This window comes from Podarcis gaigeae (assembly GCF_964106915.1).
Source record: "Podarcis gaigeae genome assembly, chromosome: 18".
Taxonomy (NCBI): Eukaryota; Metazoa; Chordata; class Lepidosauria; order Squamata; family Lacertidae; genus Podarcis; species Podarcis gaigeae.
This window is the reverse complement of record NC_139696.1, coordinates 6,820,046-6,838,166: the sequence shown is the minus strand read 5'-3', so window position 1 is coordinate 6,838,166 and position 18,121 is coordinate 6,820,046. Positions and strand designations below refer to the sequence as shown.

The 18,121-nt window shown below is 49.3% G+C and overlaps 1 protein-coding gene across 1 annotated transcript in view; it reads right to left on the bottom strand.

Annotated features, from left to right (window-relative positions):
• Positions 1 to 214: 214 nt before the first annotated feature.
• Positions 215 to 18,121, bottom strand: part of HDGFL2 (HDGF like 2) — a 31,018-nt gene continuing 13,111 nt past the window's right edge. Inside the window, 12 exon segments of the mRNA XM_083720861.1 lie at positions 215 to 865; positions 1,581 to 1,713; positions 3,114 to 3,333; positions 3,635 to 3,736; positions 5,554 to 5,624; positions 5,775 to 5,845; positions 6,847 to 6,944; positions 7,626 to 7,905; positions 10,023 to 10,104; positions 12,427 to 12,583; positions 13,907 to 13,978; positions 18,091 to 18,111. Coding sequence (XP_083576987.1) covers positions 772 to 865; positions 1,581 to 1,713; positions 3,114 to 3,333; positions 3,635 to 3,736; positions 5,554 to 5,624; positions 5,775 to 5,845; positions 6,847 to 6,944; positions 7,626 to 7,905; positions 10,023 to 10,104; positions 12,427 to 12,583; positions 13,907 to 13,978; positions 18,091 to 18,111 — 1,401 coding nt within the window. The 3' untranslated portion in view covers positions 215 to 771.

The following is an 18,121-nucleotide window of genomic DNA, read 5'->3' as shown; positions in this document are numbered from 1 at the left end:
CTGGTTTGAAATGCAAAACAGTCCAGACCCTGCAGAAACAGAATTCGACAGGTGGCACCCTTGAAATCTGAAGCCACAGACCACCACAACCCTGGGGTGATTTAAGCACAATCTTTCTCTTTTCTCTCCCCCCCCCCCCAGTTCCATCACTCTCCCTTTCCCCCCACCGAGAAGAGAAACTCTAAATAAAGAAGTTTGACAAGGATGAATGGCATTTTCTTTTCATTAAAAAACAACCCTTTATATATTCATTTCACGTCTGTTGAAATCACAAGAGTAAAAGGGGAAGGGTGGGGAGAGACTGGACAGAGAGTGGGGGAAATCAAAAACAGGGAATCAATACAAACATACATCGGTTGTGGGGCTGCCCCAGAAGTTCATAATCCTCCAAGGAGCGATAAGAGGACTGGGAAACGGGAGGGAGAGGGAGAGGAAGAGAAGAGGGCTCAGGGAGGAAGGGATATGACTTAGGAACAAGCTTCCCCAACCAGGTGCCCTCCAGGCACTACTGGACTGCAACTCCCATGAGCCCTCAGCTAGCACGGCCAATGGCCACGGGAGATGGAAGCAGAGGTCTATGAAACGAAACGGAACCCGCACTCTGGGGGGCACCGAGTCAGGGAAGACCGACCTAGAACGTCATCTACTGTGTGGCTTGGAAAAGCATCTCTGAAAGACATGGCAAGGCAGAGACCTCGCCTCCCCGGGGGCTGCAAGCGTCACAACCCGTCCGGCGCTGCTGCTTCGCAGGGGCCTCCCCCCCCCTCGGTTTCAGCTCCCGTCATCTTCCTCCACAGAGTCCGACTCCATGTGGATCGTCTCCTGTTCTGCTCCTGCCCGCTCCGTCACGGAATAGTCTTGCGTTCTGCAGAAGAAGAAGAAGAAGAAGAAGAAGAAGAAGAAGAAGAAGAAGAAGAAGAGGAGGAGGAGTTTGGATTTGATATCCCACCTTTCACTCCCCTTTAGGAGTCTCAAAGCGGCTAACATTCTCCTTTCCCTTCCTCCCCCACAACAAACACTCTGTGGGGTGAGTGGGGCTGAGAGACTTGAGAGAAGTGTGACTGGCCCAAGCTCACCCAGCAGCTGCAGGTGGAGGAGCGGGGACGCGAACCCGGTTCCCCAGATTACGAGAATACCGCTCTTAACCACACCACCACACTGGCTCAGTAGCACAGAGACGAAGGGGTTGGGAGACAAGGAGGGACGAGAACCATCTTCTACCACCCTGAGGCAGGAAAACCAAGGCTTGGGGGGCAGGGGGACCCCTTGAGGCGGCTCCGGGACCTCAGTTAGGTGGGATAGGAGCCTGACTCTGGATAATGGAGCCTCCTCTGATCTCAGTAAGCGTCTTTCCCCATCCCTTGGAAAAATAACCTCATTCCGACTTCTGCCAAAGTTTGTCCAATTCTAAATTCCAAAATTGGGTTATATGGACTGCAGGGATTTTCTGTTAACACTCCCCACCCTGGGAAATTCCCCTGACTGCAACACTTTTCAGTGGCAGCCTCTGGGGTATGGCGGCACGGCCCCTCCTCAGCAGCACAACCAAGCCCACAAGAAAGGCCATAAAGAACCCCTACTTGTTGTGGGTGTCTTCAGGGGAAGCCCCTCCTTTGATGTCCCTGGAAGTCCAATCTTCATCTCCGTCCTTGTTCTCTGTCACACCTTCTCCTTTCTGGGCTCCCGATTCCCCATTCACAGGAGCTGGGAGGTCTGGGGAAGAAAAGAGATGTCAACCCCCAGGGGCGAGAGAACAGGAAGGGGCAATTTTTTGCCAGGAGTGTGGGCCAGCAATTTAAAAAAGCAAGGCGTCAGTGAAGTCAACTCTTTATTCAAACAAACCAAAACAGCGCAGACCGAGTGATCACAGCAACTCGTAGGTCTTTCCCCAATGAGGCAGTTGTGAGGACTTCCCACCGCTCTCTAAGGCTCCTCCTCCCCAAGGTCTTTCCCAAGGAGTTGCAAATGCCACCTGCGCACAACCAGCCTCTGCTCTGCTTTTTTTTTAGTTTTGCTGTGTGTTCTAGGAGACCAGGGTCATGGGCGTAGCCAGGGGGTGAAGCTACACCCCCTAAATCAAGTAAATATAAAAATACCTAACATGGACCAGACATGTTGCAGATAAAATTGGTTCTGCCCCATCTAACATCCTACTCCCCCTAACATAAATCTTGGAAATGCCCATACCAGAGGGGAGAGGAGTTAGTCACAGCTGAAGGAGGAGACTCTCTGGATTCTTCAGCGGCCAGACTCCTCTCTGCCTCTTGGCCTCCCTCCTCAGAGTCTGAACTGCTCTCTGACACAGCCTCTTCCTGCTCAGTAAACCCTGTTGCCTCTTCCATTTCTGGCACCTCCTCCTCTCATTCTGCTCCCTCTTCTCTCTCCAACCACTCATCATCATCATCCCACAAAAAGGTAAAGGAACCCCGGATGGTTAAGTCCAGTCAAAGGCGACGGTGGGGTTGCGGCGCTCATCTCGCTTTCAGGCCGAGGGAGCCGACGTTTGTCTAAAGACAGCTTTCCGGGTCATGTGGCCAGCAGGACTAAACCGCTTCTGGCGCAACAGGACACAGTGATGGAAGCCAGAGCGCACGGAAACGGCGTTTACCTTCCTGCTGCAGCGGTACCTATTTATCTACTTGCGCTGGTGTGCTTTCGAACTGCTAGGTTGGCAGGAGCTGGGACAGAGCAATGGGAGCTCACTCAGTCGCTGGGATTTGAACTGCCGACCTTCCGATCGGCAAGTCTAAGAGGCTCAGTGGTTTAGACCACAATGTCACCCGCATCCCTGTCATCATCCCACAACCACTCCCCTAGCTTTGAGCCTTCTTCCCATGGGGTTTCCCTTGGGTGTTCCCCAGCTGATGCCTCCCATCCCACCACTCCCTCTGCATCCAGCCAGTCCCTGACATCTGTTATAAAAAGATTAAGCTCCTCCCAGTTCCTCCACCACTTCCCACTTGGGTTACCTGGCTGTGAAGGATTGAGGAAGGCTAATTGAAGAGAGTGGGATCAATCTCCGAGTCCCTTCCCTGCCTGTCCCTCCCCTCCCTCCCCTCCCAACCAACCCCAATCCCACTCAGAGAGGGTCTCTCTTGCCACCAGCCTCTTACCAGCACTCGTCTCTTCCTCGCCTGTCTCATTCTGCGTTTCTCCTTCAGGCAGCTTCTCCTTGCCTTTGTCCCCCTCCCCTTTGTCCTTCTCCTTCTCCGAATCAGTCCTGTTGACTTTCTGGTTCGCCCCGACCTTTGGCCCCAGGACACGGGACTTCAGGCATGTGTAGACCTCGGCTGCCTTCTCCATCACTTCTTTGTTGGCCTTGTAACGCCGAATCTTATTACAAACAAACACGGCGTTTTAGACGCTTTCAAAGTAGGCACGGTAGTGTAGATGTAAAATGTAAAAGGCAACGGTACCTATTTATCTACTTGCACCGGTGTGCTTTCGAACGGCTAGGTTGGCAGGAGCTGGGACCGAGCAACGGGAGCTCACTCCGTTGCGGGGATTCGAACCGCCGACCTTCCGATTGGTAAGCCCAAGAGGCTCAGTGGTTTAGACCACAGCGCCACCCGCGTCCTCATGGCTGTGCACAAGTGGTGGGGCCTCCCCAGTCCCACCCACCCCACCCTCTTACCTTTTTCAGAGTGGCCACGACGTTTGTGTGTTTCTGGAGGATCTGAGAGGTGACTTGCAGGCTGCCCAGTTCTTCCAACGCACTCAGACACCTCTTGACGTCCTAGAGAAACAGGATTTGGGGCACAGTGACCATTTGGCCCACCGGAGCTTACACAAAAACTGCTTACAGTTATCTCCCGCTTGGACTACTGCAGTGCGCTCTACGTGGGGCTACCTTTGAAGGTGACTCGGAAACTACAACTAATCCAGAATGCGGCAGCTAGACTGGTGACTGGGAGCGGCCGCCGAGACCACATAACACCGGTCTTGAAAGACCTACATTGGCTCCCAGTACGTTTCTGAGCACAATTCAAAGTGCTGGTGTTGACCTTTAAAGCCCTAAACGGCCTCGGCCTAGTAGACCTGAAGGAGTATCTCCACCCCCATCATTCTGCCCGGACACTGAGGTCCAGCGCCGAGGGCCTTCTGACTGTTCCCTCATTGCGAGAAGCAAAGCTACAGGGAACCAGGCAGAGGGCCTTCTCGGTAGTGGCGCCTGCCCTGTGGAACGCTCTCCCATCAGATGTCAAAGCGATAAATAACTACCTGACCTTCAGAAGACATCTTAAGGCAGCCCTGTTCAGGGAAGTTTTTAATCTGTGATATTTTAGTGTATTTTTGGTTTCTATTGAAACTGCCCAGAGTGGCTGGGGAAACCCAGCCAGATGGGCGGGGTACAAATAATAAATTATTATTATTATTATTATTATTATTATTACTACACAGAATAATTATAATAACGACAAGAACAACAATAATTGTTCCAAAGGGACTGGGGCAAATTTATACTCTATATGAAAGAAAATTGAAAACAGTTGAATACGTTTGTAGGTTTAAGTTGAAATGTTTGGTAATGGGAAATTAAGGAGCCAATTTACTTATAAATAGGTCATTGTTAAAAGATTGATTTAAGGTAAAAAAGTGAACTTAGGAATGTGGAGAAATTGGTAATGAGATACGGAAATCTGTTAGAGGGAAAGAAGGATGTTGACGCTTTATTTAAGCAATGTCTTAAGTTATTTTTTGATACTGAAATGTAATAAAATATGGAAAACATAATAAAAATTATATTAAAAAAAAGAACAACAATAATGGTAATGGTGATGATTAGCTGCCCATCTAACTGGGTTGCTCCAGCTGCTCTTGACAGCTCCCGACAAAATATTTGAAACACCATAAAACATCAAACATTAAAAGCTTCCCCATACAGGACTGACTTCAGATGTCTTCTAAAAGTTGTATAGTTACTCATCTCCTTGGCATTTGTTGGGAGGACGTTCCACAGGGAGGGTGCCACTACTAAAAAGACCCTCTGCCTGGTTCCCTGTAACTTGGCTTCTCGCAGCGAGGGAACCACTAGAAGGTCCTTGGTGCTGGACCCCTAGCGATGGGGATGGAGACGCTCCTTCAGTTATACACTGTTTATACCGTTAGAAGCATCACCTTGCGATGTCCTGTTCCCCGGCCTGTGTCAACTCAAGAGTGCAGGTGGAAAAGGAGGAGGGTTGTATGTCTGGTTGTTCCACTGCAGTTCATTGGATTGGAGAAGGGGGAAACAGTGGAACAAGAGACCCGTCCCCTCGGCTCCAGGACTGGGGGGACCTGCGGCCCTCCACTTATGGATGCACCTACAACTGCCATCAGCCCCAATCAGCATGTCTAACGGTCAGGAATGGCAGGGGTTGGAATCCTGCACCATTTGGACAGCAGAAGGACCCCCACACCTGCCTCAGGAGGGCATCACAGAAGAGTTTTCCAGCAGCGGAAACGGCAAGCAAATCCTAAAGGCAGGCAGGAACCTGCAGGCAAGCCCGGGACTTGTAAAGAGAGGTTTCCGGGGGGGGAACAGGCTCAAAGGAGAGAGGGGCTCCAGCTTACCGGATTGTCGACTTTCAGAGCAAACTTGATCTCGCTGTGCAACTTCTGAAGTTTCTCCTCGATCGTGGGTTCTGCAGACAGCGCAAAGGTTTTTTGAAAGCTGGGAAAAACAAGTCACTTCCCCGCCTACCAACCCCATCACCAAAGCAAACTCATGTTCCAGTCACATATCCCTTTTCTCTCTTTCTCCAGCCCGTTTTTTTTTGTTTTTGTTTTTTTACCTTTCTTCTTCTCCACCCTCCTTTCAGGGAGCACCTCTGACTTTTTCCGGCCTCGTTCTGCTTTCAAAGCTCTAGAGGCAGAAGAAAAAGAAGGTAAGAAGCAGAACTGCTGCTAAGAAGAAGGCTGTGTCTACTCCATGCCTGGGGGGAAACCTGCAAACGGGCAACCCAAGGCTCCCTAAAATGTCAAGGTTTGCAGCTAGTTGGTTTGACTACAGCAACATGCCGTATGTGGGGCTGCCCCAGAAGGTGGTCCAGAAACTGGAGCTAACAAAGAACTGGCCGCAAGACTCTAAACTGGGACTGCTTGCTGGACACATTCCTTGCCAGTAATAAAAGGACTTCACTGGTCACCAAACTGTTTCCAAACTGTTTCAAGACCCAAGATCTGAATGATATGGACAGGCCCATAAATGGGCAAGGGAAAGTTGCATTGACAAATTCAGTTCTCAATGTGTTTGGAGGAAACTCCTACCAAAGGGAACGTACGTTTAATGCTTGGCACTAGTTTTCTCTCCCAGCTCACTACAGCAGCTCTCCCTAGGTTTGTTGTGAGCTGCGCTGAGATTTACGAATGAAGGGTGGAGAATGGAGAATGAAGAAGAACGAAGAAGAGAAAAGTTGCCCCAAGCAGTTTAATCAAACTACATTAAACCTCCCTCCTCAAAGCATGTTGGGAACTGACTCAGGTATACTAGGCTGAGGTATACAGCTACAGCCCAGTATCCCTGAAGGAGCGTCTCCACCCCCATCGTTCAGCCCAGGCAACTGAGGTCCAGTTATGATGGCCTTCTGGTTGTTCCCTCCCTGCGAGAAGTGAGGTTACAGGGAACCAGGCAGAGGGCCTTCTCGGTGGTGGCGCCCGCCCTGTGGAACGCCCTCCCATCAGATGTCAAGGAAATAAACTATCTGACTTTTAGGAGACATCTGAAGGCAGCCCTGTTTAGGGAAGTTTTTAATGTCTGATGTTCTATCATGTTTTTAATATTCTGTTGGGAGCCGCCCAGAGTTGCTGGGGAAATCCAGGCAGATGGGCGGGGTATAAATAATAAATTTATGATTATTATATAACCTGTTCCGGGTCTTCTCTTCTCCTTGGCCCCTCTTCTCCTTTTGACTCTGTTTCCTCGAGATCTCGGAGGACTGCTGCTTCTTCAGGGGCTTTTTCACCTGGAGGGGGGAAGAAAACGAGAATGTCACAAGATAGGTTATCACATCCCAGTGAAAAACCTCCCAGGCTTCCTCTGCTCTTTGATCTTTGCAGGGCTATGGTAAAATAGCTGCTTTCCTATGTACAAGATCAGAACTGCAATGCCTCAAAGGACCGCCACTCCCTCTATGAACTAACCCAGACACTTCTGTTGTCATCTGAGGCCCAGCCAGGGAAGGCAAGAGAACGGGCCTTTTCAGTGGTCTCACTGCAGGGACGTGGGTGGCGCTGTGGGTTAAACCACAGAGCCTAGGACCTGCCGATCAGAAGGTCAGCGGTTCGAATCCCCGTGACGGGGTGAGCTCCCGTTGCTTGGTCCCTGCTCCTGCCAACCTAGCAGTTCGAAAGCACGTCAAAGTGCAAGTAGATAAATAGGTACCACTCCGGTGGAAAGGTAAACGGCGTTTCTGTGCGCTACTCTGGTTCGCCAGAAGCGGCTTAGTCATGCTGGCCACATGACCCGGAAGCTCTACGCCGGCTCCCTCGGCCAATAAAGCGAGATGAGAACCGCAACCCCAGAGTCAGTCACGACTGGACCTAATGGTCAGGGGTCCCTTTACCTTATTATTATTCTTATTATTAGATGAAGGTCAGCCTGGCCCCTTTCCCAGGGTGCTCCCATCCCTGCCTTGCCAGCTCACCTCTTTCTCCACTTCTGAGTCGGAAGACGATGGGGCCTTGGGCCGCCCCTTCTTGCTCTTCTTGGGGACCTCATTGTCCACACTGCTGTCGCTGTCCGAGTGCTCCACCTCCCCCTTCTCGGCCTTCTCCTTTTTCCGCTCCTTCTCTTCCCGCTCCTGCTCCCGGAGGCGGCGCAGCTCCTCCTCCTGCTCGCGCTTCCGCTTCTCCTCTAGCTCCCGGCGGCGCTCCTCGTCGCGGCGCTTCCACTCACTGATGCGGTCCACGTCGCTGTCACTGTCGCTGGGAGGGGAAGCAGGCAAGGAAAGAGACAATAAATGACTGTGGGCGAATCGGGGTGCGAGCTCCTGGCTACTCCTGAGCGCCAGACTTGCTAAAAAGATTGAACGGTGCCTTGATGTGGCGACTGCGGAAAGCCACATCGTCGAATGTCCTGCGTAAATGCTACCAGACTAGTCTGTCCTTTATTTCAGTTGCCTGCACTGCTTGGTCCCTAGCTCAGAGAGGGTTGAGAGGTAAGAGGTGAACTTGTTCAGACAGAGAGAGTGGAAAGATATACATTTGTGGCTGCATATATGTGAGTGTGTATTTTCTTCCTCTAATATGGATTCCGCCTGGATAAAGCAGTTTGGAATTAAGTCTGCTTTAGTTGTTAAAATGACAGTAATACAGTGGTACCTCAGGTTACATGCGCTTCAGGTTACAGACTCCGCTAACCCAGAAATAGTGATTTAGGTTAAGAACTTTGCTTCAGGATGAGAACAGAAATCGTGCTCCGGTGGCGCAGCAGCAGCAGGAGGCCCCATTAGCTAAAGTGGTGCTTCAGGTTAAGAACAGTTTCAGGTTAAGAACGGACCTCTGGAACGAATTAAGTACTTAACCCGAGGTAGCACTGTTATCTGAAACTCACACAGACACCCACACCCTACTGTGCTCCAAAAAGCCAAGACTCTCTTCCACTAACCTAAGGAGAGAGAAAAAGAGAGACGCACAGAGGAACACAGAATTCGTAAGTCCCATGAGAAGGCGTGACCCAAGCTTCCTCAACCACGACCCTTGTTTTGAGACTACAATTCCCAGCATCCCTGACCACTGGCTAGGGATCATGGGAGTTGTAGGCCAAAAAAAAACATCTGGAGGGCTGAGGTTAAGGAAGCCTGGCGTGGCCACAAAGCCAACCGGCACTTCACGGAGTGCCCTGTTGCATTTTGGAATTTGCCAAATCAGTAGCAGGAGTGGCAAGCAAGTGGAAAATCAACAAGACAGTGACATGTGAAGAAATGGCATCTTTGCACCTGTGTGTGCAGGTTTTTGAGCCACGCTGTCACCCGCAGCCTGGGGGGGGGGGGCAGGAAGAAAAACCTGTGCTTTCTCAAACTGGCCTGCAAGGCACTGCTAAATGGAAGCCTCTATGTTGCATTTCTCAAAGGGCGGGGGAGAGGAGACAGGATGGATGAGAGAGAATAATAATAATAATAGTAATAATTTATTATTTGTACCCCGCCCATCTGGCCAGGTCTCAGCAGCCACTCTGGGCGGCTTTCAACAGAATATTAAAATACAACAATCTATTAAACATTAAAAGCTTCCCTGAACAGGGCTTCCTTCAGATGTCTTCTAAATGTCAGGTAGTTGTTTATCTCCTTGAAATCTGATGGGAGGGCGTTTCACAGGGCAGGCGCCACTACCAAGAAGGCCCTCTGCCTGGTTCCCTGTAGCTTTGCTTCTTGCAGTGAGGGAACAGCTGGAAGGCCCTCAGAGCTAGGCCTCAGTGTCCGGGCAGAATGATGGGGGTGGATACTCTCCTTCAGGTATACTGGACCGGGGCCGTTTAGGGCTTTAAAGGTCAACACCAACACTTTGAATTGTGCTCGGAAACCAACAGGCAGGAAAGGCAGGAAAGGCAGGCAGGCAGGCAGGCAGGCAGGCAAGAACACTTCCTGACCTGCCTCTCCAGCGCTTCTCCATACTTTGTGAGAGGAAGAGGTGCACTTGTGCAGAGAGAGAGTGGAAATATATAACGTACATTTGTGACTGCATATATCTGAGTGTGTGTGTGTAAAAGAGAGAGGGAAAGAGGAATGTTCTCTGTTGTTATCAGACAGCAATAGAACTTAGTGTGTGCGACTAATCACTGTGTGATCTCCAGAGTCAGGACCAGCAGGACCTCGGGGATTTCCTGACAAGCACAACGTTATTGGGAGGGTCTCCCAAATTCTATCCCAAATTCTGTGCTATGCCATCACACCCCCAACAGCCACTTTGCAATTGATGCCCACGGCACCTTCTCTACACTCGAGACGTGCCTGCTAGTCCGAGGAGTTAGCGGACCCCTGCTCTAGGATCCCGTATTAAGCAGCGATGGCCGCAGTGCTCACGACAGCCCCACCTTCGCTCACCTGTCGCTGCTGGAGCTGCTAGGAAGCCTCTCTGCCTTAGGTTTCCTCCCACGAGGCTTCGGGGGCGGCTTTTCAGCTGCTGCTGGGGGGAGAGGAACAAGTAGAGAATTAGCTATAGCCATCTCTTGGCCACCCAGTTTCTCAAGTGAAGCAACCCGCCCGCATCTCATGGAAAAAGCTGCAGTCTTTTCCTGTGACTCGGGGAAGAGCATGAGCGACACAGGAACATGGCTGCGGCGGAGGGGGAAAAGGGAAGCAGGTTCGCTCCTTTCCTCAAACCCCTTCCATTTGGACTGGGCATTGCAGGTGCCCGAGTTTGCTTCCGTGGCGCTGTGGGTTAAACCACAGAGCCTAGACTTGCCGATCAGAAGGTTGGCAGTTCGAATCCCCGTGACGTGCTCCTGCCAACCTAGCAATTCAAAAGCACGTCAAAGTGCAAGTAGATAAATAGGTACCGCTCCGGCGGGAAGGTAAACGGCGTTTCTGTGCGCTGCTCTGGTTCGCCAGAAGCGGCTTAGTCATGCTGGGCACATGACCCGGAAGCTGTCTGCCGACAAACGCCAGCTCCCTCGACCAATAAAGCGAGATGAGCACCGCAACGCCCGAGTCGGTCACGACTGGACCTAACAGTCAGGGGTCCCTTTACCCTACTCTTCCCTTTGCATCGTGCATGTAGACCATTAAGCTTGAGAGGGAACGATCTGTCTTATTGATGTAAAAATGCTTCCAAAGTGCGAGGGAACCAGCGAATAGGAAGAGTCCTGCTAGATCAGTCCAGTCCAACAAGCCCTCAGCTTACACAGGGGTTACGTTCTGGGGGCTGCGCCTAAAGCCAAAATTGTGTATAGTCAAAACACACTGGGTGCAATGTGCCCAAGTCTTTTTCCTGAGGCGCCTGGCCTCTTCCCACCCTAGTATTTAATTAATTTATTTTTTTGCCAAGTGCATAAAGCTGGATGTGTGCAAGTTGTGGGCTTACTGTTCCCTGTTTCTAGTGCCTCTAGGAATCCCGCAAACAGGGAAAGAAACAGTCATCCCGCATCAAATGGCACTCAGGTGTCTACCGACGCACACACCTGCTTACAGAAGCATTCTCCTGATCCCTTGAGAAGGATCTCCTGCTTTTAGCCTTGTATTATTCTTACCATACTGTTCTATGGTGCATTTGGGATTTCGTACTTTGCAAACAGTCTAGGCATTAGGCAGTAGGTAAATCAATAAACAGCAGCAGCAGTCGTAGTGCTGGTATAGTAGCAATGATAACAGGTTATTTACTTCTGAGTTTTCCATCTGTTTTTTTACGCACCAGAAGGTTTGTAATCTCCTCCTCTTTCCCTCACAAGGACAAATGTGCCCGATGAACCCATGGCATGCTACAGCAGACCCAGGGGGCAATATTCATTGCGCTTGTCCTCCCCAGATCTACTTCGGAGGGTTGGGAGAGCCCACAGAACAGATGGGGTGGGGAGTTTTGTCATGCAAGAAGAAATCTTTGTCAGGAAAGGAACAGGTTGCCTGGCAATACAATGGAAGGAATACAAGAAACGACCAATTGACGCACGACCATACCCAACCTGGAAGTGACTTTAGAAATGGCAAAAACAGCCCAGAAAGGGCAAAAAAAGGCACGGAAGCAGTGCCCAGCAATCCCACAAGACTTTGCAAAAAAAAAAAAAAAAAAAAGACTTTGCAAGTGCAACCCTAAGAGCCTTTGGAACACATCATTGAAGAGTTGGGAGTTTGAGCAAGGAGGTTTGGAGGGAGTGGTTGTGGCAGAGCTTGGCCAGCCTGGTAAGCGCTGCTGGGTTTTTTAAGGGGGTTTCCAGAGGTTCAGAGGGCGTTTGCAGGCCTTTCCAACTGTATTTCCAAATACATGCCATTTCACCAGCGAGCCGTAACCCCCTGTGCAGGGGAGTAGCCTGCACAGCATAGCATTAAAGGCAAATGTTTCGCCGGCAGCACAAGGCTTTCCGCTTGTACAATGGAACGTTCACCCGCCCCCCACAAGTCTGCCCGGAAGACTTGACTGACAGCACAGATGGAGGAGAGGGCAAGAAATCCTGTTGCACAAGCAAAAAGCCTTGTGCGTAAGTGGGACTAGCATGGGCCGCAACCTAACATCCCACAGTTCTCTCTTGCTCAGCAGGGATGTGGAGGTGGGAAGCATGAGAAGTCAGAGAGCAGCTGCTGGCACTGCTGGGCGCTGAAGTCCAAAACAGCTGGACGTAGCAGCCTGCAAGAGCCAGGTTTAACCCTGACATGGGGGCGCTGCTGAAGAAGTACCTATTTCATGCCAAGACAGCCAAAGAAGATTTTTGAAGGCATCAACTCACCCTTTGGACAAAAACACACAACACACACCCATAAACGGGCCGAGCTACGGGAAGAAAACCAGGTCTCCTACCCGGCTTCCGTCCCCGGGAGGGCTTCTTGACGGACTCGTCCGAGTTGGAGTCGGAATCAGACTTGGGTGTGGGAGCCTTGGCATTCTCTCTGTCGTCGTCCTCCTCCTCCTCCTCTGAGTCAGCCTTGGCATCCGAGTCAGAGCCCGATTCGATTTTCTGCCAAGACACAACACGATGCAAGGAGACGCCTACCAGGCCAGAGCCTGTGTGTGCCTCCCTGGCCAATGATCGAGCAGGGCACAAAAGGAACAGGGTCAACTTGCCCACCACTCGACAGCTGTGTTCCAAAATCTCCTGCATCCTAGTTCGACGGACCGCTAGCCACTACACCACAGTGGCTTTCCTAGGGTCCTTCTGGGTCATGCCATGCCACGTTATCCAGTGACTTTCACCTTACCATTTTATATTGGTTTCAGTTTCCTAAAAGTAGTATAAGAGAAGTTCCCAAATCTCAGTTGTTGTTTTTAATCTCACCCTGTTGACGAGTTATGAGGGTTTGAAATTTCAAACCAAAAAACCAAAAACCCTGACAATTTTGGTCTTGCTAGACTACACAAAAACCTTAAAAGCTCAGGCCAGAATTGAGCTACAGTCAAACCTCAGCTGTCGAATGTAATCCGTTCCGGAAGAGAGAGATAAAACTTTATTCATGTTAGCCAACGGCCATAGCAACAATAAAACATTGCAGTACACGCAAAAAAGGAAATTTGATATAAAAGCACAATTTAAAGTCCTGAATCAGCCGTCAGTTAGTGGCCCTTATTCTGATTGCCCCTGCTATGAACCTAGCAACCTTTGCTGTTATCCGCACATTTTGATCCCATAGAAGAAAGGACATTGTGAATCCGTTCTGGAAGCCCATTTGGCTTCCGAAATGTTCGACAACTGAGGCGCAGCTTCCGACTGGATGAAGGAGCTTCCTGCACTAAGGCAGAAGCTGCGTCGGATGTTCGGCTTCCGAAAAACTTTCAAAAACTGGAACATTTACTTCCAGGGTTTTCGGTGTTTGGGAGCCGAGGTTTGACTGCATTTCAAAACTAAAAATACCAATCTCTTCAAAACTTCATGGGCTTGAATACAGTATGTTACATGATGGACTTTAAATTTTAAATGTAAGTTTTACAAATTTTAAAAGCGATTTTTAAAAATGGAACACGATTTTAAAATCCCCCCAAAAGGATCATTTCATATGTCTAAGAGCTCCCTGCCAAATTTCATCTTGGAATCTCAGTGAGATCACATTTAAAAAATATATATTTTGCACACCCACGCCTGCCTTATTGGGTTCCATTTAGGATAAATGGGTCTTCTTGGGAGTGAAATGTAACAGAATAAGCAATACTTCAAACCATAGTATCAGTTACTTCAGACATTTCTTTAAAGAGCTGTTTGATTAAAAGGTTATCTGAAAAGCTGGTCAGGTTTCTCTTTTAAAAACATGCTCCCAAGTGAGGCCTTTGTATTTAAAGGGCCCTTTACCTTTTTCTTCCAGCCGCCTGCAGCCGCCCTTCGTGGAGCCCTTGGCGGAGGCTTCTTCTCTGGAGTGAAGTCCTGCAAAGGGAGACACAGGAATTTAGGTGTGAGGCCAACACCCTTGGCCTGTCACAGGGGAAGAGGGAAATATTCTAGTTTTTTTAAAGCAGTCTACACGGGGACCTTTTAAGCAGGAAAGCCACCTGATTTTGGGCGCGAAACTAGGATTCACAGACTGATCAGAACCATTATCCCTACTTGACGGGCATAGAAAATGGGCACAGCTGGGCCTAAAGGCCACGTTCCTCTATGCAGAGCTCAGGGTGCCTACAAGGTAAGCACAGTGCCAATCGCAACAGCAGTAGCTGGAGTAACACCAGCCTAATTCACAAATTCCCCGCTTTGCAGGGCTGCTTCGCAGGGGGGCTGGACAGGATGGCGTCCAGGGTCCCTTCCAACTGCAAAATTCTGGCGCGGGAGAGTTCGGATGCAGGATTGTGCCTCCTGCACCCGCCCCAACCATCCGCCGAAACAGCAGCCACCTTAATACAATAATAATTAATTAATAATTAATTATTGTACCTTCCCATCTGACTGGGTTGCCCTAGCCACTCTAGGAGCCATGGCAATAGGTAAAAGGTAAAGGTAAAGGACCCCTGGACGGTTAAGTCCAGTCAAAGGCGACTATGGGGTTGCGGCGCTCATCTCACTTTCAGGCCGAGGGAGCCGGCGTTTGTCCGCAGACAGCTTTCCGGGTCATGTGGCCAGCAGGACTGAACTGCTTCTGGTGCATGGAGGACCGTGACAAGTGCCAGAGTGAACGAAAATGATGTTTACCTTCCTACCGCAGTGGTACCTATTTATTTACTTGCACTAGTGTGCTTTTGAACTGCTAGGTCGGCAGGAGCTGGGACAGAGCAACGGGAACTCACCCCATCGCAGGGATTTCAACCACTGACCTTCTTATCAGGAGGCCCAAGTGCAGGCGTCAGCAACTTAACACCCATGGGCCACAAGCAGCCCACAGGGGTCGTTTAACTGGCCCACGAGCCACCCCTGAACCGAGCCACCCGCTTGGTGAGTCTCCGCCCTCTGCGTTAAACTGGCACAACACGGCACGGGGACTCACTTCTCCGCAGACACCGGAAATCGCAGAGGCGCACACTCACACACAATTCAGCCCACGGAGGGATCTCCGCTAGAGTGAACCGGCGGAGGTGAGGTAAACCTTGCCGACCCCTGCCCAAGAGGCTCAGGGATTTATTTATTTTTTATAATAATTTTTATTAAGGTTTTCCAAATTAAAACAAATCAAAACAAATTAAATCCAATCTATAAACTTTTTGCCAATAACTAGGACTTCCCCTCCCTACCCCCTCTTGTGTTCCAAATCTTCCAAATAAGCAATTAAATTCAACAAGTTCTTATCCCCAAATTACACTCATCATCAATAACCCAATTTATCCAAATTCCCATCCCCTAAGATCGATCTATACCCTTCCACGAGTTTCCCCCTTTCAAACATAGTACAGATGGAAATAAAATAAATATGAATAGTAATTTTACAGCCTTTGGATTCCAATTTTCCCTCCCCTCTTTCCCCTTTGCGTTTCACCTATCCCTCCACTTCTAATATCTTCCTGGAGTTCCCACATTACACTATGTCCCTCAGGTTCTTTGCCAGTCTTTAATTACGGATGTCCAATCGTAGAAGGAGTCTATCAAATAAGGGCCCATTTCTTCTATCCAGGTTTTTATATCCAGGAGTAAAAACTCCAATTTTGTATCCATAAGCTTGTCAAACCTGAATATCCCAAATGTTCCCCCAGTTCTGTCCAGTTCTTGTTATTTCCTTGTTCTTGTCAATCATTCTCCTCCTTTTTATTTCTCTGTTCTCCCACAGAAATGTTCTTTTTCCAAAAGTTTCTAGTGTCTCTGCAGAGGCTTGTTATTCATGGAGCAAAGCATTACATCATGTTCCTTTCATTTTCCAACAAATAGTTCCATTGTTTCCTGTAGTGTGTAGACCTCTGTAGACAAAATAATGTTCCATTCCTGCAGTTTCCCAGGAGATTAAAAGTTCCATTCAACTGTTCAAGTTTCCTGTGAAAAACACATGCAATATCCCTCGGCTCCTCTAGGTGGATTGCAGTAGCAAAGTTCCCTTCCAGAATCACATCCACCAGACCAAGTAGCTTGTTGACCGATATTTAAAACAGTTTATATTCAATTTATAACAAATATAACCGGCAAAGTCCTCATAACAAAATCTCTATTTTAATCTTCCTTTTTGACAGCTCTTTGACAGCTGTCAAAACCTCCATCGCTTTTCTCCAGGCAGTTTCACGAATCGCTCCAGGGATTCCGGGGGGGGATTGCTTTTTTAAAACAATTCCACTTTTCTCCTCCAGCTCAATCTTATAATTTTCCCTCGCGAAGTTGCTGATTCGGCAAGATAAGGTTACACTCGATCTTAGTTGTCCAGTCCTTTGTTTTGGCTCTTCTACAATTTAGGGGTGGGCTGACTTCCTTTTTTCCGCCTCCCCCGTTCGCTCCGAATTTTAAAAATTTATCCCCTTTTTTTTAGTCCATATTCCAATTACTCGCGGGTTCTTCTTTAGAGCCGAATTTTCAATAGAAGAAGTCAGCGCTCTCCGCCGGATGGCATGCGGCTGCGCTCGGCAGGGATAGCAGAGAACTCAAAGCACCACGCTTCTCCCCGGCACCCGATCCGTAGCCTTTAAAAAGGCTCCTTCACGAGTCGGGAGAGCGCTAACGGTGCCAGCCGAGTCTCCATGTCCACGGCCTCCTCTGGCCGTGGTTTTTAAGGGTCCCCGCATCGCCGGTGCGGTAGGACCCAGCCCCTGCCAAGCCGGCTCCCTCCGGAGCTCGGAGGGAGTCCGCCATTCGGCGATGGCGCCGACCCGGAAGTCTCCCCCAAGAGGCTCAGGGATTTAGACCACAGCACCACCCGCCATCCATTCATAAGAATACAAAGTCTTACTATCCTCTATTTTTTACTTAACACAATGCCTATACCGGTTGTTTGTAATAAAACCTCTGAGCTGTTTACAATGTACCATATTTTCCCATGTATAAGACGCTTCTTGTTTTTGGGGACTCCAAATCAAGAAAATGGAGGGAGATTGTATCCGTGTGTAAGACGATCCCCAATTTCAAACATATTTTTAAAAGAAGAAAACCTAGTCTTATACACGGGAAAATACGGTACTGTATTTAAATTATAGGAGGTGCCATCTAAAAGATTGATTTCTTTTTTGCTTATAGCTATCCAATACCCTAATTACGTTCTTTCTAATTAGTTCATGCCCCAGAAATCAAATCTCTGTCTCATCAGAAGACAGCATCCAACACTATAGCCCCTTCATTTCAGAAGAAACCCTCCACCTAGAAAGGAACACGCCAACGTTGTATGGATTTCGGCATTCTGGGGAGGTGGGGAGAGTTTTTATATCAGCAGACTTGTCCGGAATGTTAATTTTAATCTGACCACTTTTTAAAATCCAATGTTTTACGTTGCACATTATTCTGTATTTTATTCCGCTGCGCATCACTTAAGAAATCGCAGGCCGCCTAAGATCACTGTCTACACTGACTGGCAGAAGCTCTCCAAGCTTTCTATAAATCTGTTAAATAGTAACAATCAATGGGGACACGGGTGGTGCTGTGGGTTAAACCACTGAGCCTAGGACTTGCCAATCAGAAGGTCGGTGTTTCGAATCCCCTTGACAGGGTGAGCTCCCGTTGTTCGGTCCCTACTCCTGCCCACCTAGCAGTTCGAAAGCACGTCAAAGTGCAAGTAGATAAATAGGTACCGCTCCAGCGGGAAGGTAAACAGCGTTTCCGTGCACTGCTCTGGTTCGCCAGAAGCGGCTGAGTCATGCTGGCCACATGACCCGGAAGCTGTACGCCGGCTCCCTCAGCCAATAAAGCGAGATGAGCGCCGCAACCCCAGGGTTGTTCGTGAATGGACCTAACGGCCAGGGGTCCCTTTACCTTTACCAATCAATGAGCATTTCTCACAACCAGTGACTGGGCTGTACAAATTGTAAATAAACCTGCTCCAAGTTGTCCAGGGCTTCATATGTCAATAACAGGATCCGCCAGACTCTTCCCATCAAAACCACACTTGCCACCTAGCCCTCCAGCCCAGATCAGTTGAACCTCACCTGGTCACTGTACTTCTCAGACTCAGAGGAG